This window comes from Solanum verrucosum, unplaced genomic scaffold (genome assembly GCF_900185275.1).
Source record: "Solanum verrucosum unplaced genomic scaffold, falcon-dt-bn FXZP01000159.1, whole genome shotgun sequence".
NCBI classification, from domain to species: Eukaryota; Viridiplantae; Streptophyta; class Magnoliopsida; order Solanales; family Solanaceae; genus Solanum; species Solanum verrucosum.
This window is the reverse complement of record NW_026020705.1, coordinates 1232767-1252794: the sequence shown is the minus strand read 5'-3', so window position 1 is coordinate 1252794 and position 20028 is coordinate 1232767. Positions and strand designations below refer to the sequence as shown.

The following is a 20028-nucleotide window of genomic DNA, read 5'->3' as shown; positions in this document are numbered from 1 at the left end:
AAAATCTCCTTCATCACGACGGTATTTTACATTTCTATTTCAATGGAGTTCAAATATGAATAAAATGCTCTGAGATATATTTTCAGAACTTACATCAAATAAATATCAAAGTCTTTCGCCACATGAGCTACTTTACGGCTAAAGTTAATAAATTTTTGAATGAATTAATTTGATTTTTCAGGTAAAAATAGTTATCTCATATTAGTTGACAAGTTCGATATGAAATTTTGGAAGTAACCCACATTTTGATAACGTTCAATTTCTAGGAAGCAACTAACGGTGTAATCATAGTACAACTATTTAACAGTTACGTACAACCAATCACTTTCAGTATATATCCCCTCCAACTCCTCCTCTTTCTCTGGAGGCATCAAGAACAATGGGGGTTTTCAATCCAAGAATCCAATTGACTATTCTTCTTCTCCTCCTCTCATCTCCGTCTTCCCTATCTCTCAATCTACCCACTAACCCCAATACAACAGTATACGAAATCCTCACTAAATTCAACCTACCTTCAGGGCTTTTACCAAGCTCTGTAAAATCTTACTCTCTTTCCGATGATGGAACATTTGAAGTTTTACTGGAGAAGCCTTGTTATGTGGAGTTTGAATATTTGGTTTATTACGCTGATAAGGTTACTGGGAAGCTGAGTCTTGGGTCGATTACTGATTTAGAAGGAATTGAAGTTAAGAGATTCTTGTTGTGGTTAAATGTGAATGAGATCCGAGTGGATTTGCCATCGTCTGGGAGTATTTACTTTCAAGTTGGGTTCATTAACAAGAAGCTTGATATCAAACAGTTTGAAACTCTTCATTCTTGCCGGGACAATGGTTTGGCCTTGTGTGGAGGACCATCTCTGAGACAGGTGATTTTCAAGTTACATTCTGTTTTTCTAAATTGTCTTAAGATTTTTGTTATCAAGTTGTATGGTTCTCTCTTCACTGAGGGTCGATATTGATTTGTTGTGTAAAATGTGAGTGAGCCCTTCATGTAATAAATAATTTTGTAAGGGAATTGAAAAATTGTTGCGTCACATACCAACACTTGTAATAGTCTGGCAAGATTGTGTATATGGTTCTATATTGTAGACTAAACATTGGCACCTAAAATGCACAAAGAAGCAGAAATTATGATCTGTAAAGGGCAAGGAAAAATTGGACTTGAGGGGTTTGGAGGCAAGGAGGTTGGAAGGAAAATAACAACAATCTTTAACAGAGTCCTCTATAGAGGGACCCTAAAGAAGAAGGGAAAAGGAGAGGGGATAGGTGGGATTCGATCCCTCTTTTTGTGGATTAAATGGTTCCTTTAGAACATTGGAAAAAAACATTCATTCAATCCTTCCTCACAACTTCTTCTCCACTATTATCTTGGTCAAGTTGAATAACTTCTACCGCTTGCAAAATCATTTTGGAAATCTAGCTCACATATATGGTCAAATCAAATCCTAAAGTCTAAAAGTTTTAGGTAAAGCATGACTAGAACAAAGTACTTGGAGTGCAAGTTTAATGACGTAACAAATGAGACATAGGTGGGAGTGAAGATCAATACATAAATCATACCCAAGAAATGGAGCTTCAAGTGTCTCGGGTCCATAAACCAAGGAGATAGGGTGATTGATGATGATATTGCACATTGTATAGGAGTGACGTGGGTGAAAATGGAGGCTTGCATCGAGGGTACTGTATGTACAGCCAAAAATTAAGGGTAAATTCTATAGAGTGGTGGTTAGACGATATTGTTGTATGGGACAAAGTGTTGGCCAATCAAGAATGTCCACGTTCAAAAGATGAATGTAGCGGAGATGAGGATACTCAGATAGATGTGTGGGCATACTAGAAGAGATATTATTAGAAAAAAGTAATAAGGGATAAGGTGTGAGTGGCCCCCATGGCAAACAAGTTGTGAGAAGCGAAACTGAGATGATTCAAACTTGTGAAGAGGAGGTGTGCGGATGAGCTAGTAAGGAGGTCTGAGAGGTTGGCTATAGTAGGAGTTAGGAGAGGTAAAGGTAGGCAGAAAAAGAATTGGGATGGGTGATTAGATAGGACCTGACTCAACTCAAGCTTACTTAGGACATGAACCTAAATAGGAAGGTGTGGAGGTCGATAATGAGAGTAGACAGTTAGTAGCTAACCAAGTGTTGCCGCACTTTATGAGGGAGAGACAGGGGCTAGCATCATCCCTTCCCCGTCTGTTAGTAGTAGTAGTTAGTAACTGCTTAGTTTCTTTATCAATGTGTGATACTATTTGTATTTATTTTGTATCTTGCTATTTTGCTATCACATTTTCCCGGCTTCAATAACTTCTCTTTACAATCTGTCTACCCCACAAAGGTAGGGTTAAGGTTTGTGTACATCTTACTTTCGACAAACCTCACTTGTGAGACTACACTGAGCATGTAGTTGTTGTTTCTATGTATGGGCAAATTAAACATATCAAACTGAAAATTGTTTCACTTTCATTTTTGCAAAGTTGTTGAGAAATAACTCTTTAGTTGAGGAAACCCTGATTATAATAATAACATTTACATATGTTAGTTTCATTGTCAAACCATGTCACTGATTAATTTTCAAGGTTTGGTGGTAATTAGTGTTCGCGTCTAGTTAATTTCCTTGTTCAGCTGCATTAATTTGTTCCCCATGAATGCTCTTGTATTTCCAGTTGTTGCAAGTCTATATTCTATTGGATAAAGGATGTCCCCTATGCAACTATATCTTGTGCTTATGTTTGTAGAGTTGGTTCTAATATTGTTTCCATAGCAAGATCATGAGAAATTGTTTTCTCCGGATTCTAATTTTTACTCATGCAGTGTTATCAAAGGCGCGCTTTAAGCGCGCTTAAGCCCTAAAGTGAGGCTCAAAACGTGTTGAGCGCTTCGCCTCGCTTTATGTGCGCTTCAGTGTCGTCATCAAAGTTCTAAGACAAACTTTTCCTTGCCAATGAGCCTCTTATGAAGAAGTGACACTTAACAATTGATATTTCACTTTATCATAAATTTTTTTCAATTTCTTTGGTCATATATTCATTCATGTTTATAATTATTAGTCTTGGACTAAACATACACATTTTTTTTTCTCCCTTTGCGCCTTTTTTCATTAAATCCCACGCTTTATTTGCGCTTTGCACTTAAAGCCCCCACGGACCTTAGAGCTTTTTTGCACTTTTCGCTTTTAATAACACTGTACTCATGGACTCTTGGTTTACTCATTGTTTCTTGTCTTGTCTCTCTGGCTGGCTTTGACTCATGGCTCCAAATCTACTGCTCAAACTTCTTTGCAACAAAATATAAATAAGGAATATGAGAATTTGTTATCTGGATGCTTCCTCCTTTTCTAGGTTTTACTCATCGTTTCTGTTTTACTTTCGTAATTCACAACTTGCCTCAACAGAATGCCAATTTTCTGAGAAATTTATTGAGAAGAAAGGACAAGTAGTGACACAGGCTGTTTCCCTTAGCTAATGTTAACTAAAGATAAAAATGATGGTAGCCTTCTCAGAGAATTACTCTCTATCTGGTTGGATGAAGCCATTACTCAACAACATATTATCAAGATTGGCAAACTTCATTCAAGCTAATTTCATCTAAAATGATGTTTTGGGATACTGTTGCTTGAAATTTTGGGTAATTGTGGGCAGTTAACAGGTGATCACTTCTATTGATATTAGATATGAAAATCTCTACAACAGGTCATCACACAGTCCTTGAATGTCAGTTGTTGGTGCCTTTATTCACCCGTAAAAGAAGCTGGTTGTTATTCTAATGAAGTTACTGTCTTAACTCTTAAGCATTTTATTTTACAATGACCTATCTGAAGAGATTACGGGAAAATGCATGGGATTTAATTGTTTTTCTTGATAAGTTAAATGCAGAGGACTAAAGTTGAATAACAGTTGTAGAGCTGGTCATTTTTCTTTTTTGATAGACGTATACTATAACAACTGTATAGTCCCCCAAAAATAATAAACAATTACAAATAAAAGGAACCCTTCCTATCAACGTTTCTTCTTACTGATGTCTTAAACATCAAAAATATCTTTTGCTTCTATTAAACATTCCTGTTTACACCAAAATAATGAGCGACTACACATTTCATCTTCAACTTCTAGATGTTGTGGTGCTTGTTTTCAAAACCCCTTTGGTTTCTCTCTTTCCAAACAGTGCACTATATACATGTTGGGAAATCCTCCGTCTCTCCTTCTGGTTGGTCAAATTTTCATCTGTCACGACTCGAGACTACCTCCTAGTCGTAACACGGTGCTTAGAGCCACAAGTGACCCAAACTAACCCATGGCCTAGCACGACACTATGATTTATGTAAATAATAACTTTACTGAATGTGAAAGCTAAACTGAAATAGCTGAGTGGTCTGGAATATAAAATTTAAATACTTGTCTATCTGACTGTCTATTTGAAAGCCTTTAGTAAGATGAGTTTCTAGGACAAGCCCCAACTAACTCTAATTGTCTGAAAAACTAAAAGATTTAATAATTGAAAGAAATATAAAGGTTGTCCTCGAAAGATGAGGACTCACCAAATGTGTTGCTGAGCTGATCGGAAGTTGTACTAACCGCATGCTGAATGCTAAACGTCTGAACCTATATTATAAAACAACATAGCGCAAAGAGTATGCAGTCAGTACTTTGAATGTATTGAGTAGGTGAAATGACCGAGTAGTAAAACATGTAACTGATAAATGCTAAAAACGGGGATAACTGACTTACAAGGTCATGCAACATTTGAGACTGGACTGTGGGAGATACTAATAACTAACGAGTTTAATGTTATAATCCCATCAAAGAGGGCCCAATATACCTTGCCAGGGTATAAAAGGTGATTTGTGCTAATGTGGTACCACTAAGTTGATGTCCATAAAGGACTAAGGAGTCAAGTCATGGTCTGACAGGTGACCCTTATAATCCTTCGGTGGTACGTAGTTTTGGGACTTAGAGATTGCTACAAAAAAGGTTTTAATCCTAACTAACGGATGAGCCTTCATCCCTAAATTCGCTCGGTGCTAAGTAACTGTCACTCCTCGAGTCTACACCCTGGACGTGGCTGGCACTCGAAAATCATTTCTAGTCCCCAAGCGAACCCTTGGTCTGGCTGACTACTAAGCGGAAGACTAAACACATAAATCATGAAGCTTTAAGTGATGAGCTTTTAAAACAATAAACTAAATCTCAAAAGCTGTATGAAAATAATGATAAAATTTGTCAAAACATTTAAGAAGAAAACTGAAATGGCTCTCTAACTCTATTTGTCTATGAAGCCTCTACTGTTTAAAGATAGGTGTCGGGACAAGACCCATGACTACTTTAAAATACTACTAAAGCAATAAAATTAGAGTCCTCCGAAAGCAAGGAGGCTTCACCAAAAGCTGACGAAATGCGTGATCTCAACGAAGTGTTTGTTGATGATCCTGAACATCTATATATGCATAATCAAACTATCCAAGAAGAAGAACTGAAAATAAAGTGAAAATTATGCTTTCATAAGAACTCTAACTTCTATAGAATTCATTATCTGAAGAACTCGGTTTTCTTTGGGACTCTATTGGTGAAAACATATCCATTGATGAAATTCCACACTTGGAATGGAGACCCTAGTTTGATTCCTTGAACTGAAGCTTGTAGATCAAGAACCCTAGTTCTTGCTTGAGAGGAGTTGAGACGTATGATTCTAATCTTTGGGTGTTGGGCGTGAATGGGAGGAGGGGGGGTTTAGGTCGACTAAGTTCTGCTTAATCCCTCTAAGAATAGTGGGGAAAGTTTAAAACAACCCTGAAGTAAAAACTATCGGCAACTTCTGCGAGGGCCATCTAAGGTCCGTGGATTGGACTACAGGTCGTAGATTCCTCTAGTAGAAATCAGGCCTAAATACTGGGTTTCTGAAGTTTGATCTATGAGACCCATTTATGGTTCGTAATTCCATTTATGAGCTGTAGATGTGGGCTGTAAAAGTCAGTCAAAAATCAAGTTTTAGGACTTTGATCCACGAGCCCACCTGTAAAAGCATCTACAACCTGTGGTCCTTGCTCGTAAAACTTAGGTTAAATTTCCAATATCCGAAGTTGATCTACGGATCCCATATACGGTTTGTGGTTCCATTTTTGGCCCGTAGATGGCGTTCGTAAATCCCAAAATTTCTGCAGTCTTAAATTTCCTGGCTTACAACATCTGATTTGGACTTTAGAACTTCTAGAGTGTTACAATATCTCATACTTAGGAACATTCGTCTTTGAATGGAGTCTTAATAAGTTGAAAAGAGTAGGGAAAGTTCTGCAAACCCAAAACTTAAAACTAAACATTGAAAACTAATGGAATGACGGACTCCAAACTAAAACACGAAAGGTGGACTGATTTCATGAACATGCATGCATACTTAGACATGTGAATTAATTGGAAGACATGAATCTGAATAGAGTACTATGGAGGAACTATTACCTCACGCTGGAATAGAACCGGAAGGAAAGAGGTGGAGATACTTGGCCATCTTCCGCTTCCTAAGTCGCTTCTTCAACCAATTGATTCCTTCAAAGGACTTTTACTGAAGCGACTTCCTTATTTCTCAACTAACGAACCTGACGATCAAGAATCTCTACTGGGCTCTCTTCGTAAGAGAGACTTATCCTTCACACCAACACTCTATAAAGGCACAATTGAAGTGGGATCACCAATGCATTTCATCAGTAAGGACACAAGGAACAGTGGATGTACTGATGCCAATTCTGCAGGTTAATCCAGCTCATTAGGCCACATTACTGAAATACCTCAGAATCTAGGACCAACATAACGGGCACTCAACTTTCCTTTCTTACTAAACATCATCACCCCTTTCATGGGTGAAATTTTCAGATATACCCAATCATTAGAAAATTCAAGCCCTCTTCTCCTCACATTTACATATGATTTTTGTCTACTCTGAGCCATTCTCAACCTATCTCTAATAAGTTGAACTTTCTCCCCAGCCTCATGAACTAATTCAGGCCCTATCAGGGCCATTTCACCAACCTCAAACCACCCTATAGGAGATCTACACCTACTATAAAGCGCCTCAAATAGAACCATCTGAATACTGGAGTGGGAATTGTTATTATAAGCAAACTCAATAAGAAGCAAGTGATCATTCCAATTACCCTTAAAGTTGATCACGCAAGCTCTCAACATATCCTCCAAAGTCTGAATAGTCTGCTCTGCTTGACCATCTGTCTGCGGGTGAAATCCTTTACTAAGCTTAACTTGAGTACCAAGACCTTTTTGAAATTACTTCCAAAACTAAGAGGTGAACTGAGTACCCCTATCTGAGATGATGGATAACGGAACCCCATGCAATTTCACTAACTTTCGGATGTAAAGTCTAGAATAGTCCTCGGCTGAATAAGAAGTCTTAACGGGTAAGAAATGTTCTGACTTAGTCATTCGGTCTACTACCACGTAGATAGAATCATGTTGTCACATATGCGAGGCGAACTTGTGATAAAATCCATATTCAAATTCTCCCACTTCCAAGTAGGAAAACTGGTATCCTGAGTCATACCTCCTGGTTTCTGATATTCAACCTTAACTTATTGGCAATTTGGACACTTGGCCACAAATTCCGCTATATTATTCATACCATTCCACCAATAGACTTTCCATAGGTCACGGTACATCTTAGAGTATCAAAACTGGGAGCTTTTGTTAAAATTTGTTGCCTCAATCTGTCAACATCTTGAACACACAAACGATCCTGGTAATGATGCACACACGATCTCCCCCTTTAGAGAAAACCTTCCACAATCTTTTTAAGAATTGCTTTCTTCAATTCAATTAAGGTTGGATCATCATCCACTTTTGTCTTAACATTTATCACAAGAGACGATTCTGACCCATTCTGAATAATAACTCCACCATTAGCCGAATCCACAAGGTAAACTCCCAACGAGCAAGCATGTGAACATCATGAACCAACTCCTTCTTCTCCTCCTCAACATGAGCGACACTATTCATAGACAACCAGCTGAGAGCATCTGCCACTACATTGGCTTTACTCGAATGGTATAAAATGCTCATGTCATTGTCTTTCAACAAGTCAAGCCATCTCCTCTTGCGAAGATTCAAGTCCTTTTGATTGAACACATATTAAAGACTTTTATGGTTCTCTAAACACAACCAGGTGAACACCAGAAAGATAGTGCCTCCAAATCTTCAAGGCAAACACGACCGCTGCTAACTCAAGATCATGAGTGAGGTAATTCTTCTTATGAACTTTAAGTTGCCTGAAGCATAAGCTATGACCTTACCATGTTGCATTAACACACAACCTAAGCCAATCCTGGAAGCATCATAATAAACCACAAACCCATCTAAACCTCCTGGTAAAGTCAAAACTGGGCTGAAGTAAGTCGAGTCTTCAACTCTTGAAAACTCTTCTAACAAACTTTGGACTATTGAAAATGTCAATCTAGACAAAGGAGAAGCAATAGAGGATAATCATTCAATGAACCATTTATAGTAACTAGCTAAACCGAAGAAGCTCCTAATATTTGAAGGAGAGAGAGGTCTAGGCTAGTTCTTAACTGCATTAGTCTTTTGAGGGTCAACCTGAATGCCCTCTCCAGAGACTACATGACCAAGGAATGCTACTGATTTCAACCAAAATTCACATTTATCGAACTTAGCAAACAAATGGTGGTCCTTAAGAAGTCGCAAGACAATCCTCAAATGACCTGTATGCTCATCCTTGCTCCAAGAACAAATAAGGATGTCATCTATGAAGACTGATGAACAGATTCAAATACTGTTTGAACACTCTATCCATCAAGTTTGTAAAAGTTGCTGGAGCCTTTTGTTAGTCCAAAAGACATAACAATAAATTCATAGTGGCTGTCTTCAAAATGTCACAATCTCCGACTCTAAGATGATAATAGTCTGATCTGATGTCTATCTTTGAGAAGAAGTTGGCACCCTAAAGCTGGTCGAAAAAGTCATCAATCCTAGGAATGGGATACTTATTTTTTATTATGACCTTGTTCAACTAACGGTAATCAATAGACATTTGGAGAGAATCATCTTTCTTACGCACGAAGAGAATTGGAGCACCCCATGGGGAGATGCTGGGTCTGATCAAACCTTTATCTAGGAGGTCCTTTAACTCCTTAAGCTCAGCTGGAGCCATTTTATAAGTTGGAATAGAGATTAGTTTTGTATTTGGAGGAAGGTCTATTCCAAAGTCGATTTCCCGTTTGGGAGGGACTCTGGGAAGATCCTCTGGGAACACTTCAGGAAATTCACTTACCATTGGTTTTAATCGAAGGGTTGGGCTTTTGGAACTGGAATCCTTAACCCAGACTAGATAGTAGATACAACCCTTAGAAATCATTTTCCTGGCCTTAAGGTAAGAGACAAACCGATCTATAGGCGCTGAAATACTACCTTTTTACTCTATGGCTGGTTCATTGGGAAACTGAAATTTAACAACTATGGTTCTACAATTAACTGAGGCATAACAAGCAGAGGTGAACTTAGGATTTGAAGATGGGGGACACCACTAGGAGTGGCTCAAGGGTAAGGCTAGCAAAGCGTCTGCATTAGACCTCCAATATTTTGAGGCCCCAATAAATGTTAATAGTGTATTTTATGATTTTAATTTCACTTGAAACAATATTGAAGATTACAATAAAAGAAGAAAAAAATAAACAAAAAAAGAAAGAAGAACAATCTACTTTTTATCAAGAATATTTTAGAACTTTGAATTAAACAACTCAACTCTTCATATTAATAAACAAAGCTTTACATCAACATCCAATGTGATGTATTGCAAACAAATATTTAACATCTTATTCACTACAAAATTTGGCATACAATTCTCTTAAACTTAAAAAATGTGAAAACTTATGGCTTAAGTAAAAACTTCAAATCGATTGGGTTGCATTAATTTAGTGTCGATATAACAAAAATAAATTATCCATTCATATTTGACATCAACACGTTTTCATATTCTGAAAACGACCAATGATAACATCGTTACTTATATTCACAAATATGTCCTCGATGTAACAAACTAAACAATCATTTAAAAATTCATTACTAATACAACATTTCATTCTTAATATGCTTCATGGATGAGAAGGCTCACTCTACAATTGTAGTAGCGACAAGTAAAATCAACATTAACCTCACAAGTAAGTACACAAGAGAATAAGTCTATGAGATTTGCATTACCCAGTGCTTCTGCCAAATCACCAATTTCTTTCAAATCAGAAAATGTAGGATCACCACGCTGCATGTGTATTATGAAAGTATCAAGTTGATGAGTGAGATCTTGAAGCTTTGGTTCACCAAACTCATCTGGATAATAAATGGTCAATGTCATTATCTTTCCTTATTAAAATTAGCAAAAACATTAGCCGAATTCAACCTTGTTCGTACCAAGAAGCAAGTTACCACTCACAACATCAAAACAATATTAAGCTCTTGCAGTTGCAAGTCAATAATAACATAAAAGATCTCAACACGTAAGTGATGTGAATACGTAACACTACAAGACCTACGCTTTGACTTTCCAGGAATATAAAATTTATCCTTCTTAGTTACCAAAATTTCATGTTTATCACAAAATGAAAAAACTTCATTCATCAAAGATTCTTAATTATCATCTCTCAACAATTGTAGTCTTTTTTTAGTAATTTCAAGAAATACCAAGACATTAACAATATCTTGCTCTGTTCTCTACAATGCTGCACTCAACTCATTTGATATCACCAGTATTATCAAGTGAAGCAAGAAAACAAATTCAAATTCATTGATCATACTTAAGAAAGCTCCTGCTTGCAATCTATCACTGGGTTGTAACCTCCTCATTTAATTGTATCAAGCACATGAGCTATAGATGAATATAAAACAACAAAGTTATCTAGTGTTCTAAAATGAGATCCCTAACGAGTGTCACTTGGCCTTTGAAGCCCTCATTCTTGAATCAAGCCTTTTCCACTTTGAACCTCACCGCTTTCTTGTAGTTGTTCCAACATTTCTGCTTGATGGTCCTGAAGTTGATCTCTACACTTAAATGATGCTCCAACAACATTCAACACATTAGCAATAATAACAAAGAAGTTGTCCACAAGCAAATGTTTTTTGGCAACAACTACAAGTGTCAATTGTAGTTAGTGAGCAAAACAGTTAATGCAATATGTTGATGAAATTTCCTGCAAAATCAAAGCTTTAAAGACCATTCATCTCTCCCTGCATGTTAGTAGCCCTATCATTGCCTTGTCCACGTATTTTGATGTACTCAAAGAGTTTAAAAAACAAAGATCATATTGTTTCCTTCAATGATTGTGCTGGTGTATCACTAACATGAACAATAGTAACAACTCGCTCATTCACTTCGACTTTTTTATTAACATACCGCAAAGCAAGGGCCATTTGTTCATGGTGTGATGTCCTTGGATTCATCAACTAATATTCCAAAAAAATTCTCCATCAAAGTCATCAATTACTGGTTTCGTGATTTCTTGTGCACAAACACTCATTATATCCTTTTTGAATTTTTGGAGAAGTCATCATAGCATTTTTTGGAGCAGATTTTAAAATAACACTATTCACATCCGAAAGCATTTTTCCAAGCCATTCCAAAGACCTAAAAAAAGGCCTGTATTTTTTGAAGATTTACTTTCACCATGACCTCGAAAAGACAACCAAAATTCTAAGAGGTTCCTTGCCATATTAGTAGAAGCCTCTAAACGAATTCGATGCTCACTTCTTGTTTTCTCAAATTGTTGTTAGCAACTTGAATGGATTGAGATTGATTCTCAAAAATCTAGCATCTTGTTGAAACACCTATTGTGGACGTTATTTACTTCAGCAACATATAAATCAATTCATTTCAAACTATGATTCCAAGTCTTAAAACTAGTTTTCTTGAAAAAATCACCCGCATTTCCCTTTACACAGTCATTTTTATATAAATAGCAACATAAGCAAAATACAACATCTTTCTTCACACTTATACTCCAATCCACCTAGAATATGAACTCTTAAACCATGTCAAACAAAATCGATTCATTTTTGTTCGGAATCTAGTTTGAGGATATCGAGAAATAATCAGTTGACAAGGCCTTTGTTGAATGTAGTGTCTTCTCACTTTATCTCATATTTTAGTGCTATATTTATGAATGGATATTCTTTCTCCAGGATCTGGTTTAAGTGACTTTAAATCAAACTCATCTATAAAACGTGGAGAATTGTCTCTAAAACTAGAACTTGGTTGAGAAGAATTATGTTTCTTCAAACATCTATCCATTTCAAATCACAAGAATCAACAACAAATTCCTACCTAATAAAGGTTTAATCAAGAATACAAGTAAATATTACATTGTTGATAGGGAGATTGTACCCCTCTAGCCCTCCTTTCGCAACACAACAAAAGTAAAATATAATAGAGTTGGGCGACCTGTTGGAGCTGCTGAAGTGTTAGGCTGAGTCTGCTGGTAAATATCCTTACCCCTACCTGATGCCATTGGGCATTCCCTTAACTTGTGGTCTGAATTGCCACATCCAACACAATTACCACTACTAGCTATACACCCTCTGAGATGGTTCTTACCTTACTTCTGATAAACCAAAAAGGTACAACCACTAGTGGTTCTACCCTGGGACTTAGAGCTTGGTGCCCTATCCATGTTCTCCTGTATGAACTTGGGTATTGGGGCACTAGCAAAGGATGGGGCTGAACCTCAAAACTTATGATGAAAATGAGAGCGATTTCCACCACCTAACTTCTGTGGAGACTAGTCCACACTGTCTGTTGTAGCCCTCTTACTCCCCCTAGTACTCTCCTTGACCTTCTCTTCCTCAATCTATTGAGCATGAGTTATCAACCTAGAGATGTTCAACTCCTTGATCAACATAGCAGTTCTATACACCTTTACTAGTCTCTGAAACACCTAAAACAAACTTGCTCATATGGGACCTGGAGTCGGTCACCATAGATGCAACATACTTGGAGAGTTGGGTAAACTTCAAGGAATACTCCTTCACCGACATGTTCCCTTGCTTCAGATTAATAAACTCCTAGACCTTGGCCTCCCTTAGCTCAAGCGGAAAGAACCTGTCTAGAAATGCAGCCACAAATGCAGCCACAAGCTTCTCCCAGTTCATTGGACCTGCATTAACCCCTCTGTCATCCTTTCCACCAAATTTGAGCCACTCCTTTCAACTGGTAAGCGGCTAAGTATGCATTCTCCATTGGGGTCGTCCAGCCATTTCGACGCCCAAACTGTTTTTGAGCAGATCCGATCGCTGGAATTAGGGTTTCGGCTATTTCCAAGCTGTTTCCGGCGACTTTTTCTTTGAGATTTGAATTTTCCGACAATCAGATCTCTATAATCAAGTTTTTTGTTGTTTCCAAAACAAATTTAGCATAATGTGTTTTGGGTGATATGTTTTTGGTTCTAAAAATATGGGGATCGGAAGTTCTAGCCCTATAATCACTTCAGAACTTTTATTGGGAAGTTCAAACTATTTATCTTGGCTTTCTCAGTTGAGTTGTAGTGCAAGGGTCAAGGTGTCCAAGATCACTTAACAAACATGACTTATGTGGTAGATGTAAAGGCAAAGACTAGTGAGGAAGATGCAAAAGCCAAAGCATAATGGGAGAAAGTAGATGCTCAATTATGTAGTCTCCTATGGCGTTCTATTGATTCCAAATTGATGCCTTTGTTTCGCCCATTCCAGATGTGTTATATAGTTTGGGAAAAGGCTCGTGCTTTATACATTAATGACATATCTCGATTCTATGATGTGATAGCTCGGTTTACCAACTTAAAGAAACAAGAATCTAATATGTCTACTTGGGACAGGCAGTCACAGAGGAATTCGACACGTTGATGCCAGTTACTATGATTGTGGAAAAATAACAAGAACAGAGACAAACATTGTTTCTAGTTCTTACCCTTGCTAGCCTTCCTCTTGACCATGATTCTGTGCGTGATCAAATTTTAGCTAGCCCTACAATTCCTACAATGGATGAATTATTCTCTCGTCTACTTTGTGTTGCCGCGCCTCCCAGCCACAAAGTAGTTTCATCACCTACCATTGACTCATCTGCTCTCGCATCTCAAACCATAGAAAAACAAGCATATCAATCTATGGAGAATCAACGAGGAGGAGGTCGTCTTGGAAAACCTCGATCCAAGTGTAGTTATTGTCATAAGTCTGGACACACTCGTGACATATGTCATCCTTTGCATGATCCACCACCCAGTTATGATCCTGTTGCTCTAAAGGAATATAATGAGTTCCTTTGTAATTGTGCAAGTAAGCAAACATCTCCACAGGAAGCATTTGTTGCTCCGCCTGATCGACCATCTCATAATGCTCATATTGCTCAATCAAAATATGATGAGTTCCTTCAATATCGAGCAAGTAAGCAAATGTCTCCACAAGTAGCTTCGGTTGTTCAACATGATGTTGTTGTTGCGGGTAATTCTTTTGCTTGTGTTTCACAGTCTAATACTCATGGATCATGGGTCATGGACTCAGGCGCTTCTGATCATATTTCTGGTAACAAATCACTTATGTCAGGTATTGTTTATTCATAATTTCTTCCTTCTATTACTTTGGCCAATGGGATCCAAACAAAACCAAAAGGGGTTGGAAAAGCCACACCCCTATCTTCTCTCACTCTACACTCTGTTCTCTATGTCCCTAGTTCTCCTTTTAATCTGGCATCTGGCATCTGTTAGTCGTTTGATAGGTGCCCTACATTGTAGCATAACCTTTTTTGATGATTCTTTTCTCATGCAGGACCGCAGCTAGGGACAAATGATTGGCACATGACATGAATCACAAGGCCTTTACTATCTTACCTCTTCAAATTCCTTCACAACATGCTCTGTTACAGATCCTCCGGACCTCATTCACAAACGTTTGGGACATCCGAGTCTATCCAAACTGCAACAGATGGTGCCTAGTTTATCTAAATTAGATTGTGAGTCATGTCAACTTGGGAAACACACTCGTGCCACATTTTCACGTGGTACCGAGGGGCATTCAGAGTTTATTTTTTCATTAGTTCATTCTGATATTTGGGGTCCTAGTAGAGTTAGTTCCACCTTAGGATTTCGTTATTTTGTTAGTTTCATTGATGATTATTCGAGATGCAAAATCAGTTTGGTGTTTCTATTCGTACTTTTCGTAGTGATAATGCCTTAGAATACTTATCATTCCAGTTTCAGGAGTTTATGTCTCACTAAGGAATTATTCACCAAACATCTTGTCTGTACACTCCTCAGCAAAATGGTGTAGCAGAAAAAAAGAATAGGCATCTCATTGAGACTGCTCGCACTCTCCTTATTAAATCCCATGTTTCGCTGCGTTTTTAGGGTGATGCAGTTCTTTCATCTTGTTATTTAATTAATAGAATGCCCTCATCTTCTATTCAGAATCAGATTCCACATTCCATATTGTATCCTCAGTCACATCTCTATTCTATCCCTCCTCGTGTATTTGGGAGCACATGCTTTGTTCATAACTTATCCCCAGGAAAAGATAAATTAACCCCTCATGCTCTTAAATGTGTCTTTCTTGGTTACTCTCGAGTTCAAAAAGGAAATTGTTGCTATTCACATGATTTCCGCCGGTATCTTATGTCTGCCAATGTAACATTCTTTGAATCTCAACCTTACTACACATCTTCTGATCATGCTGATGTCTCTGAGGTCTTACCCATACCTCAAGTCTTGCCTGTACCGACTTTTGAGGGACCTACGGTTACTTCTCCATCTCCAGTTGTAGTGCCACCACTCCTAACTTATCATCGGCGTCCACGTCCAACAATAGTCTCAAATGATTCATGTCATGTGTCAGATCCTGCTCCCTCTGCGGCCTTGCCTCCTGCTAGCCAATCGATTACACTTCAAAGAGGTACAAGATCTACTCGAAATAATAATCCACATTATACTTTCTTGAGTTATCATCGTTTATCTTCACCCCATTATGTCTTTGTATCATCTTTGTCCTCTATTTCCATCCCTAAGACTACAGGAGAAACACTTTCTCACTCTGGATGGAGGCAGGCTATGATTGATGAGATGTCTACTTTACATTCGAGTGGTACTTGGGAGCTTGTCTCCCTTCCTACAGGTAAGTCTATTGTTGGTTGTTGTTGGGTTTATGCGGTTAAAATTGGTCCAGATGGTCAAGTCGATCTATTTAAGGCTCGCCTTGTTGCCAAAGGGTATACTAAGATATTTGGGCTAGATTACAGTGACACTTTCGCTTCTGTGGCCAAAATAGCATCCGTCCATCTTTTTCTATCTATGGCTGCCGTTCGTCATTGGCCTCTACATCAGTTGGACATTAAGAATGCTTTTCTGCATGATGATCTTGAGGAAGAAGTCTATAATAGCAACCACCTGGTTTTGTTGCTAGGGGGAGTCTAGTAGCCTTGTGTCGATTGCGTCGGTCACTCTATGGTCTGAAACAGTCTCCTCGAGCTTGGTTTGGAAAGTTCAACACAATAATTCAGGAGTTTGGCATGACTCATAGTGGATCTGATCACTCTGTGTTTTGTCGGCATTCAACACCAAATCTGTGTATTTATTTGATTGTTTACGTTGATGATATCGTTATCACCGACAATGATCAAGTTGGTATCGCTAATTTGAAACAGTATCTCTTTCAGCATTTCCAAACTAAAGACCTCGGCATACTGAAGTATTTTTTAGGTATTGAGGTTGCTCAATCTATATTAGGTATTGTTATTTCTCAACGCAAGTATGCTTTAGACATTCTTGAGGAGACAGGAATGATGGGATGTAAACCCATTGACACACCTATGGATCCGAATGTTAAACTCCTTCCAGGACAGGGGGGAGCAACTCAGTAATCTTGAAAGGTATAGACGGCTGGTTGGAAAGTTGAATTATCTCACGGTGACTAGACCGGACATCTCTTTTCCTGTGAGTGTTGTAGTAAGTTTATGACTTCTCCTTGTGATAGTCATTGGGAAGCAGTTGTTCATATTCTGCGATATATAAAGTCAGCTCCTAGTAAAGGACTACTCTTCGAGGATCAAGGCCATGAGCATATCACCGGATATACAAACGCTGATTGGGCAGGATCACAAGCTAGGTATATATAATTTGTATGCACCAGCTTGAGGGGGAGTGTTAGAATAGAATAGATATACACAATCCTACACATAATATGAATAGTTTATAGTCTCCTAGTTGGTAAGGAATTGTATCATAGTGTCTATAAATAGGGTTCTCTATGTAATAATTAAAACACAATTCAATAATATTTTTCTCATATATTTCTCACATACTGAATATGTGAAATATGCATGATAAGACTACAAAATTGAACATGATAAGACTACTAAATCGAATGGAAGACCCTAGCTTGATTCCTTGAACCGAAGCTTGAAGCTAAATAACCCCAGTTCTTGCTTTAGAGGAGTTGAGACGTATTGATTCTAATCTCTGGGTATTGGATGTTAATGGAAAGGTTTAGGTCGACTAAGTTTCCCTTAATCTCTGTGAGAAGTATAGGAGAAAAATATTATTGAATTGTGAATTGACATTATTACATGGAGACCCTATTATACACTATAATACAATCCTTTACCAAGAAGGATACTAAATATTATTCATATTCCTATTCCTATTCCTATTCCTATTCTAAGTAGGATTGTGTACATCTATTCCTATTCTAGCAGCCTCTCTTAGAATAGGCTACAACGATTTAGTATAGGAATTAAAAGAGTAGAAAAAGATCAAAACAACCATGAAGGAAAAACTGTCGGCAGCTTCTACGAGGGCCATCTTGAACTACAGGCCATAGATTCCTCTCATAGAAATTTGGCCTAAATACTGAGTTTCTGAAGTTTGATCTACGGGACTCATTTATGATCCGTAAACGTAGTCTGTAAAAGTCAGACAATAATCGAATTCTAGTACTTTGATCATCAAGCCCATCTACGACCCGTAAAAGCATCTACGACCATACTTCAGCCACTGTTGCATCTTGTTGTTGGCATAAGTTGTAGATGTCTGGATATATTTGTTTCAACGGTCCATGACCAATCCATTTCTCCTCCCAAAAAGATGTGTAAGTTCCCAAAAAAACACGTTGCAAGCTTATGATAAAAGGAAAGGAGCTTGGCTAATGGCATTCTTGTGGTTTTTTAAACCAAGTTTTCAACTGATTTTGATGTTTAATTTATCTATTGTTAAGATCAGCTCATACAATCTTCAAGTTGTCCAAAATGAGCTAATTTAGCTCCTGAAACTAGGTCAATAAAAATAAACAAAATTGTGGAGACTTTGTAGCTTTTACTTCCCTTGACACACTTTTTCATCCCCTGTCTGCAATTTCTCAAACCTATGCAAAAACTCCCTGTAATCTGTTGATCATTCTCCTATGTTAATACCAAACCCTACTGGTGAAGTGTGTTGAGTGAAAGTAGACAAGGAAGGGAAGTAAATTTTCTTTGACATTGTACTACTTTCAAATATGAATGGTGATAAGACCTCGGTTCAATTGTAGCATAATCTCTTGTTGGTTTTAACCTACATCTAGTTCAAATACCACTTCGATTGTACTTCTTGAAGGGAGGATGAAAACACGTTATACACATGGTACTTGATGGGATTTATCTTTTCAAAGCTTTATCAACTTTACTGTATTAGTGCTTCCTGATGAGATGTCTAACCCTCACCATTTTTGGTTCCGAAGGTCATATGTAGCAATTTCTCATCCTATTGAACCATATTCTCAAAAGGTTTTCCTTTCAAATCAAAAGTATCATATTGTGATATAGGAAAGCTTCTAGGTGTTATGACTTGTAACGAGCAAAGTTTTCGACTGTTAATTTCTATTATAGATTGATTATGCAGTAATTGTTTTGTTTCAGTTTACTATTGGTATTGTCTATCTGATGGTTAGGTGATACTCTGGGATGACCTCTGTTGGGTTGATGTTTTACTCTTTCAATACTTTTCACTGTATGTTAGAAAAAGTAGAAAAACACTTTTACATCCGTGGTCTGAACTTTATCTTCTTGTCAGGATTTGATATTTCAAGCTGACTGGTCTCTCATTTTTACAGCTTTCGGCTCCTGTCAATAATATGGAAATGTTTGTTACAGAGTAGCCTGGGATCTAATATGCATATCAAGCCAAAAGTTGGAGCAGATGGAGATATCATCTACTTCATCTATTCACGTCTTTTGAAGCCGAGAATGTACTAGATGTATAATCAAGAAAATTAAGATTCCACTAATATATCATGTATAACGAGCTTATCTTTGATGTATGGTTCTCTTCCTCCCCCACCTCCTGCCCTGTTCCACCAATTTCCGCAAAAAGATTAGAGAAAAAATAAAGAAAGAAATGGATTGGATGTAGTCCAGTGTTGGAGTTGAATTTCAAATTTGAGTAGCTTCTTTTATTGTTACTGCGTATGTTGCTGCTGCAATGCTAGATGGTATAATACTTGGCAGGAATGTACAGTTTGAGCATGATTCTCCACCTGGTTGTAAAGATATACTCAAAAACTGAAGAATTGGGAAACAAAATGCTATTTTTAAGAGGTAATAAATAAATACTATAGGGACTTCAATTTTTTAATTTTTTTTTTTTCAATGAATCGAAAATGGAGTTATTATTTTGTTAAAAGAGAGAAAGAAACATAAGTCGTTTGGTAGAGTGTATTAGTTATATACTCTATTGTGTACTGAGGAGTGTAATACTAATAACATGGATTTCAAGGTATTAGCAATGCAAAGGATTTAATACATGTATTAGCATTGTTAAAGACCCTATTGCCTCTCAAAGGCCCTTTTACATCTTTTCCACCATAATTGTGGAGGATATTTTTGTAAATAAATATTTTTATGCAATGCATACTATTTTTAATATATCAAAGAAATAATATATGCATAGCTAATACACTCTATTGAACACTATTTTTATACACTCTACCAAATGACAAGTATATTATTTCATGTTTTCTCCTTTCCAAAACGAAATATTTTATGGT

At 37.4% G+C, this 20028-nt stretch overlaps 1 protein-coding gene across 1 annotated transcript; it reads left to right on the top strand.

Annotated features, from left to right (window-relative positions):
* The first annotated feature begins 286 nt into the window (after positions 1-286).
* Positions 287-19385, top strand: LOC125812446 (uncharacterized). The gene is made up of 2 exons (XM_049491937.1): positions 287-865; positions 19096-19385. Exons 1-2 carry the CDS (start codon positions 380-382, stop codon positions 19138-19140), a joined length of 531 nt encoding a protein of 176 aa, XP_049347894.1. The 5' UTR covers positions 287-379; the 3' UTR covers positions 19141-19385.
* Positions 19386-20028: the final 643 nt, after the last annotated feature.

Excerpts from the sequence above, each read along its gene's own strand:
- LOC125812446 (XM_049491937.1), top strand. The coding sequence starts at position 380 with ATGGGGGTTTTCAATCCAAGAATCCAATTGACTATTCTTCTTCTCCTC. Across the intron at positions 866-19,095 it reads GAGGACCATCTCTGAGACAG|CTTTCGGCTCCTGTCAATAA; the intron begins GTGATTTTCAAG and ends TCATTTTTACAG.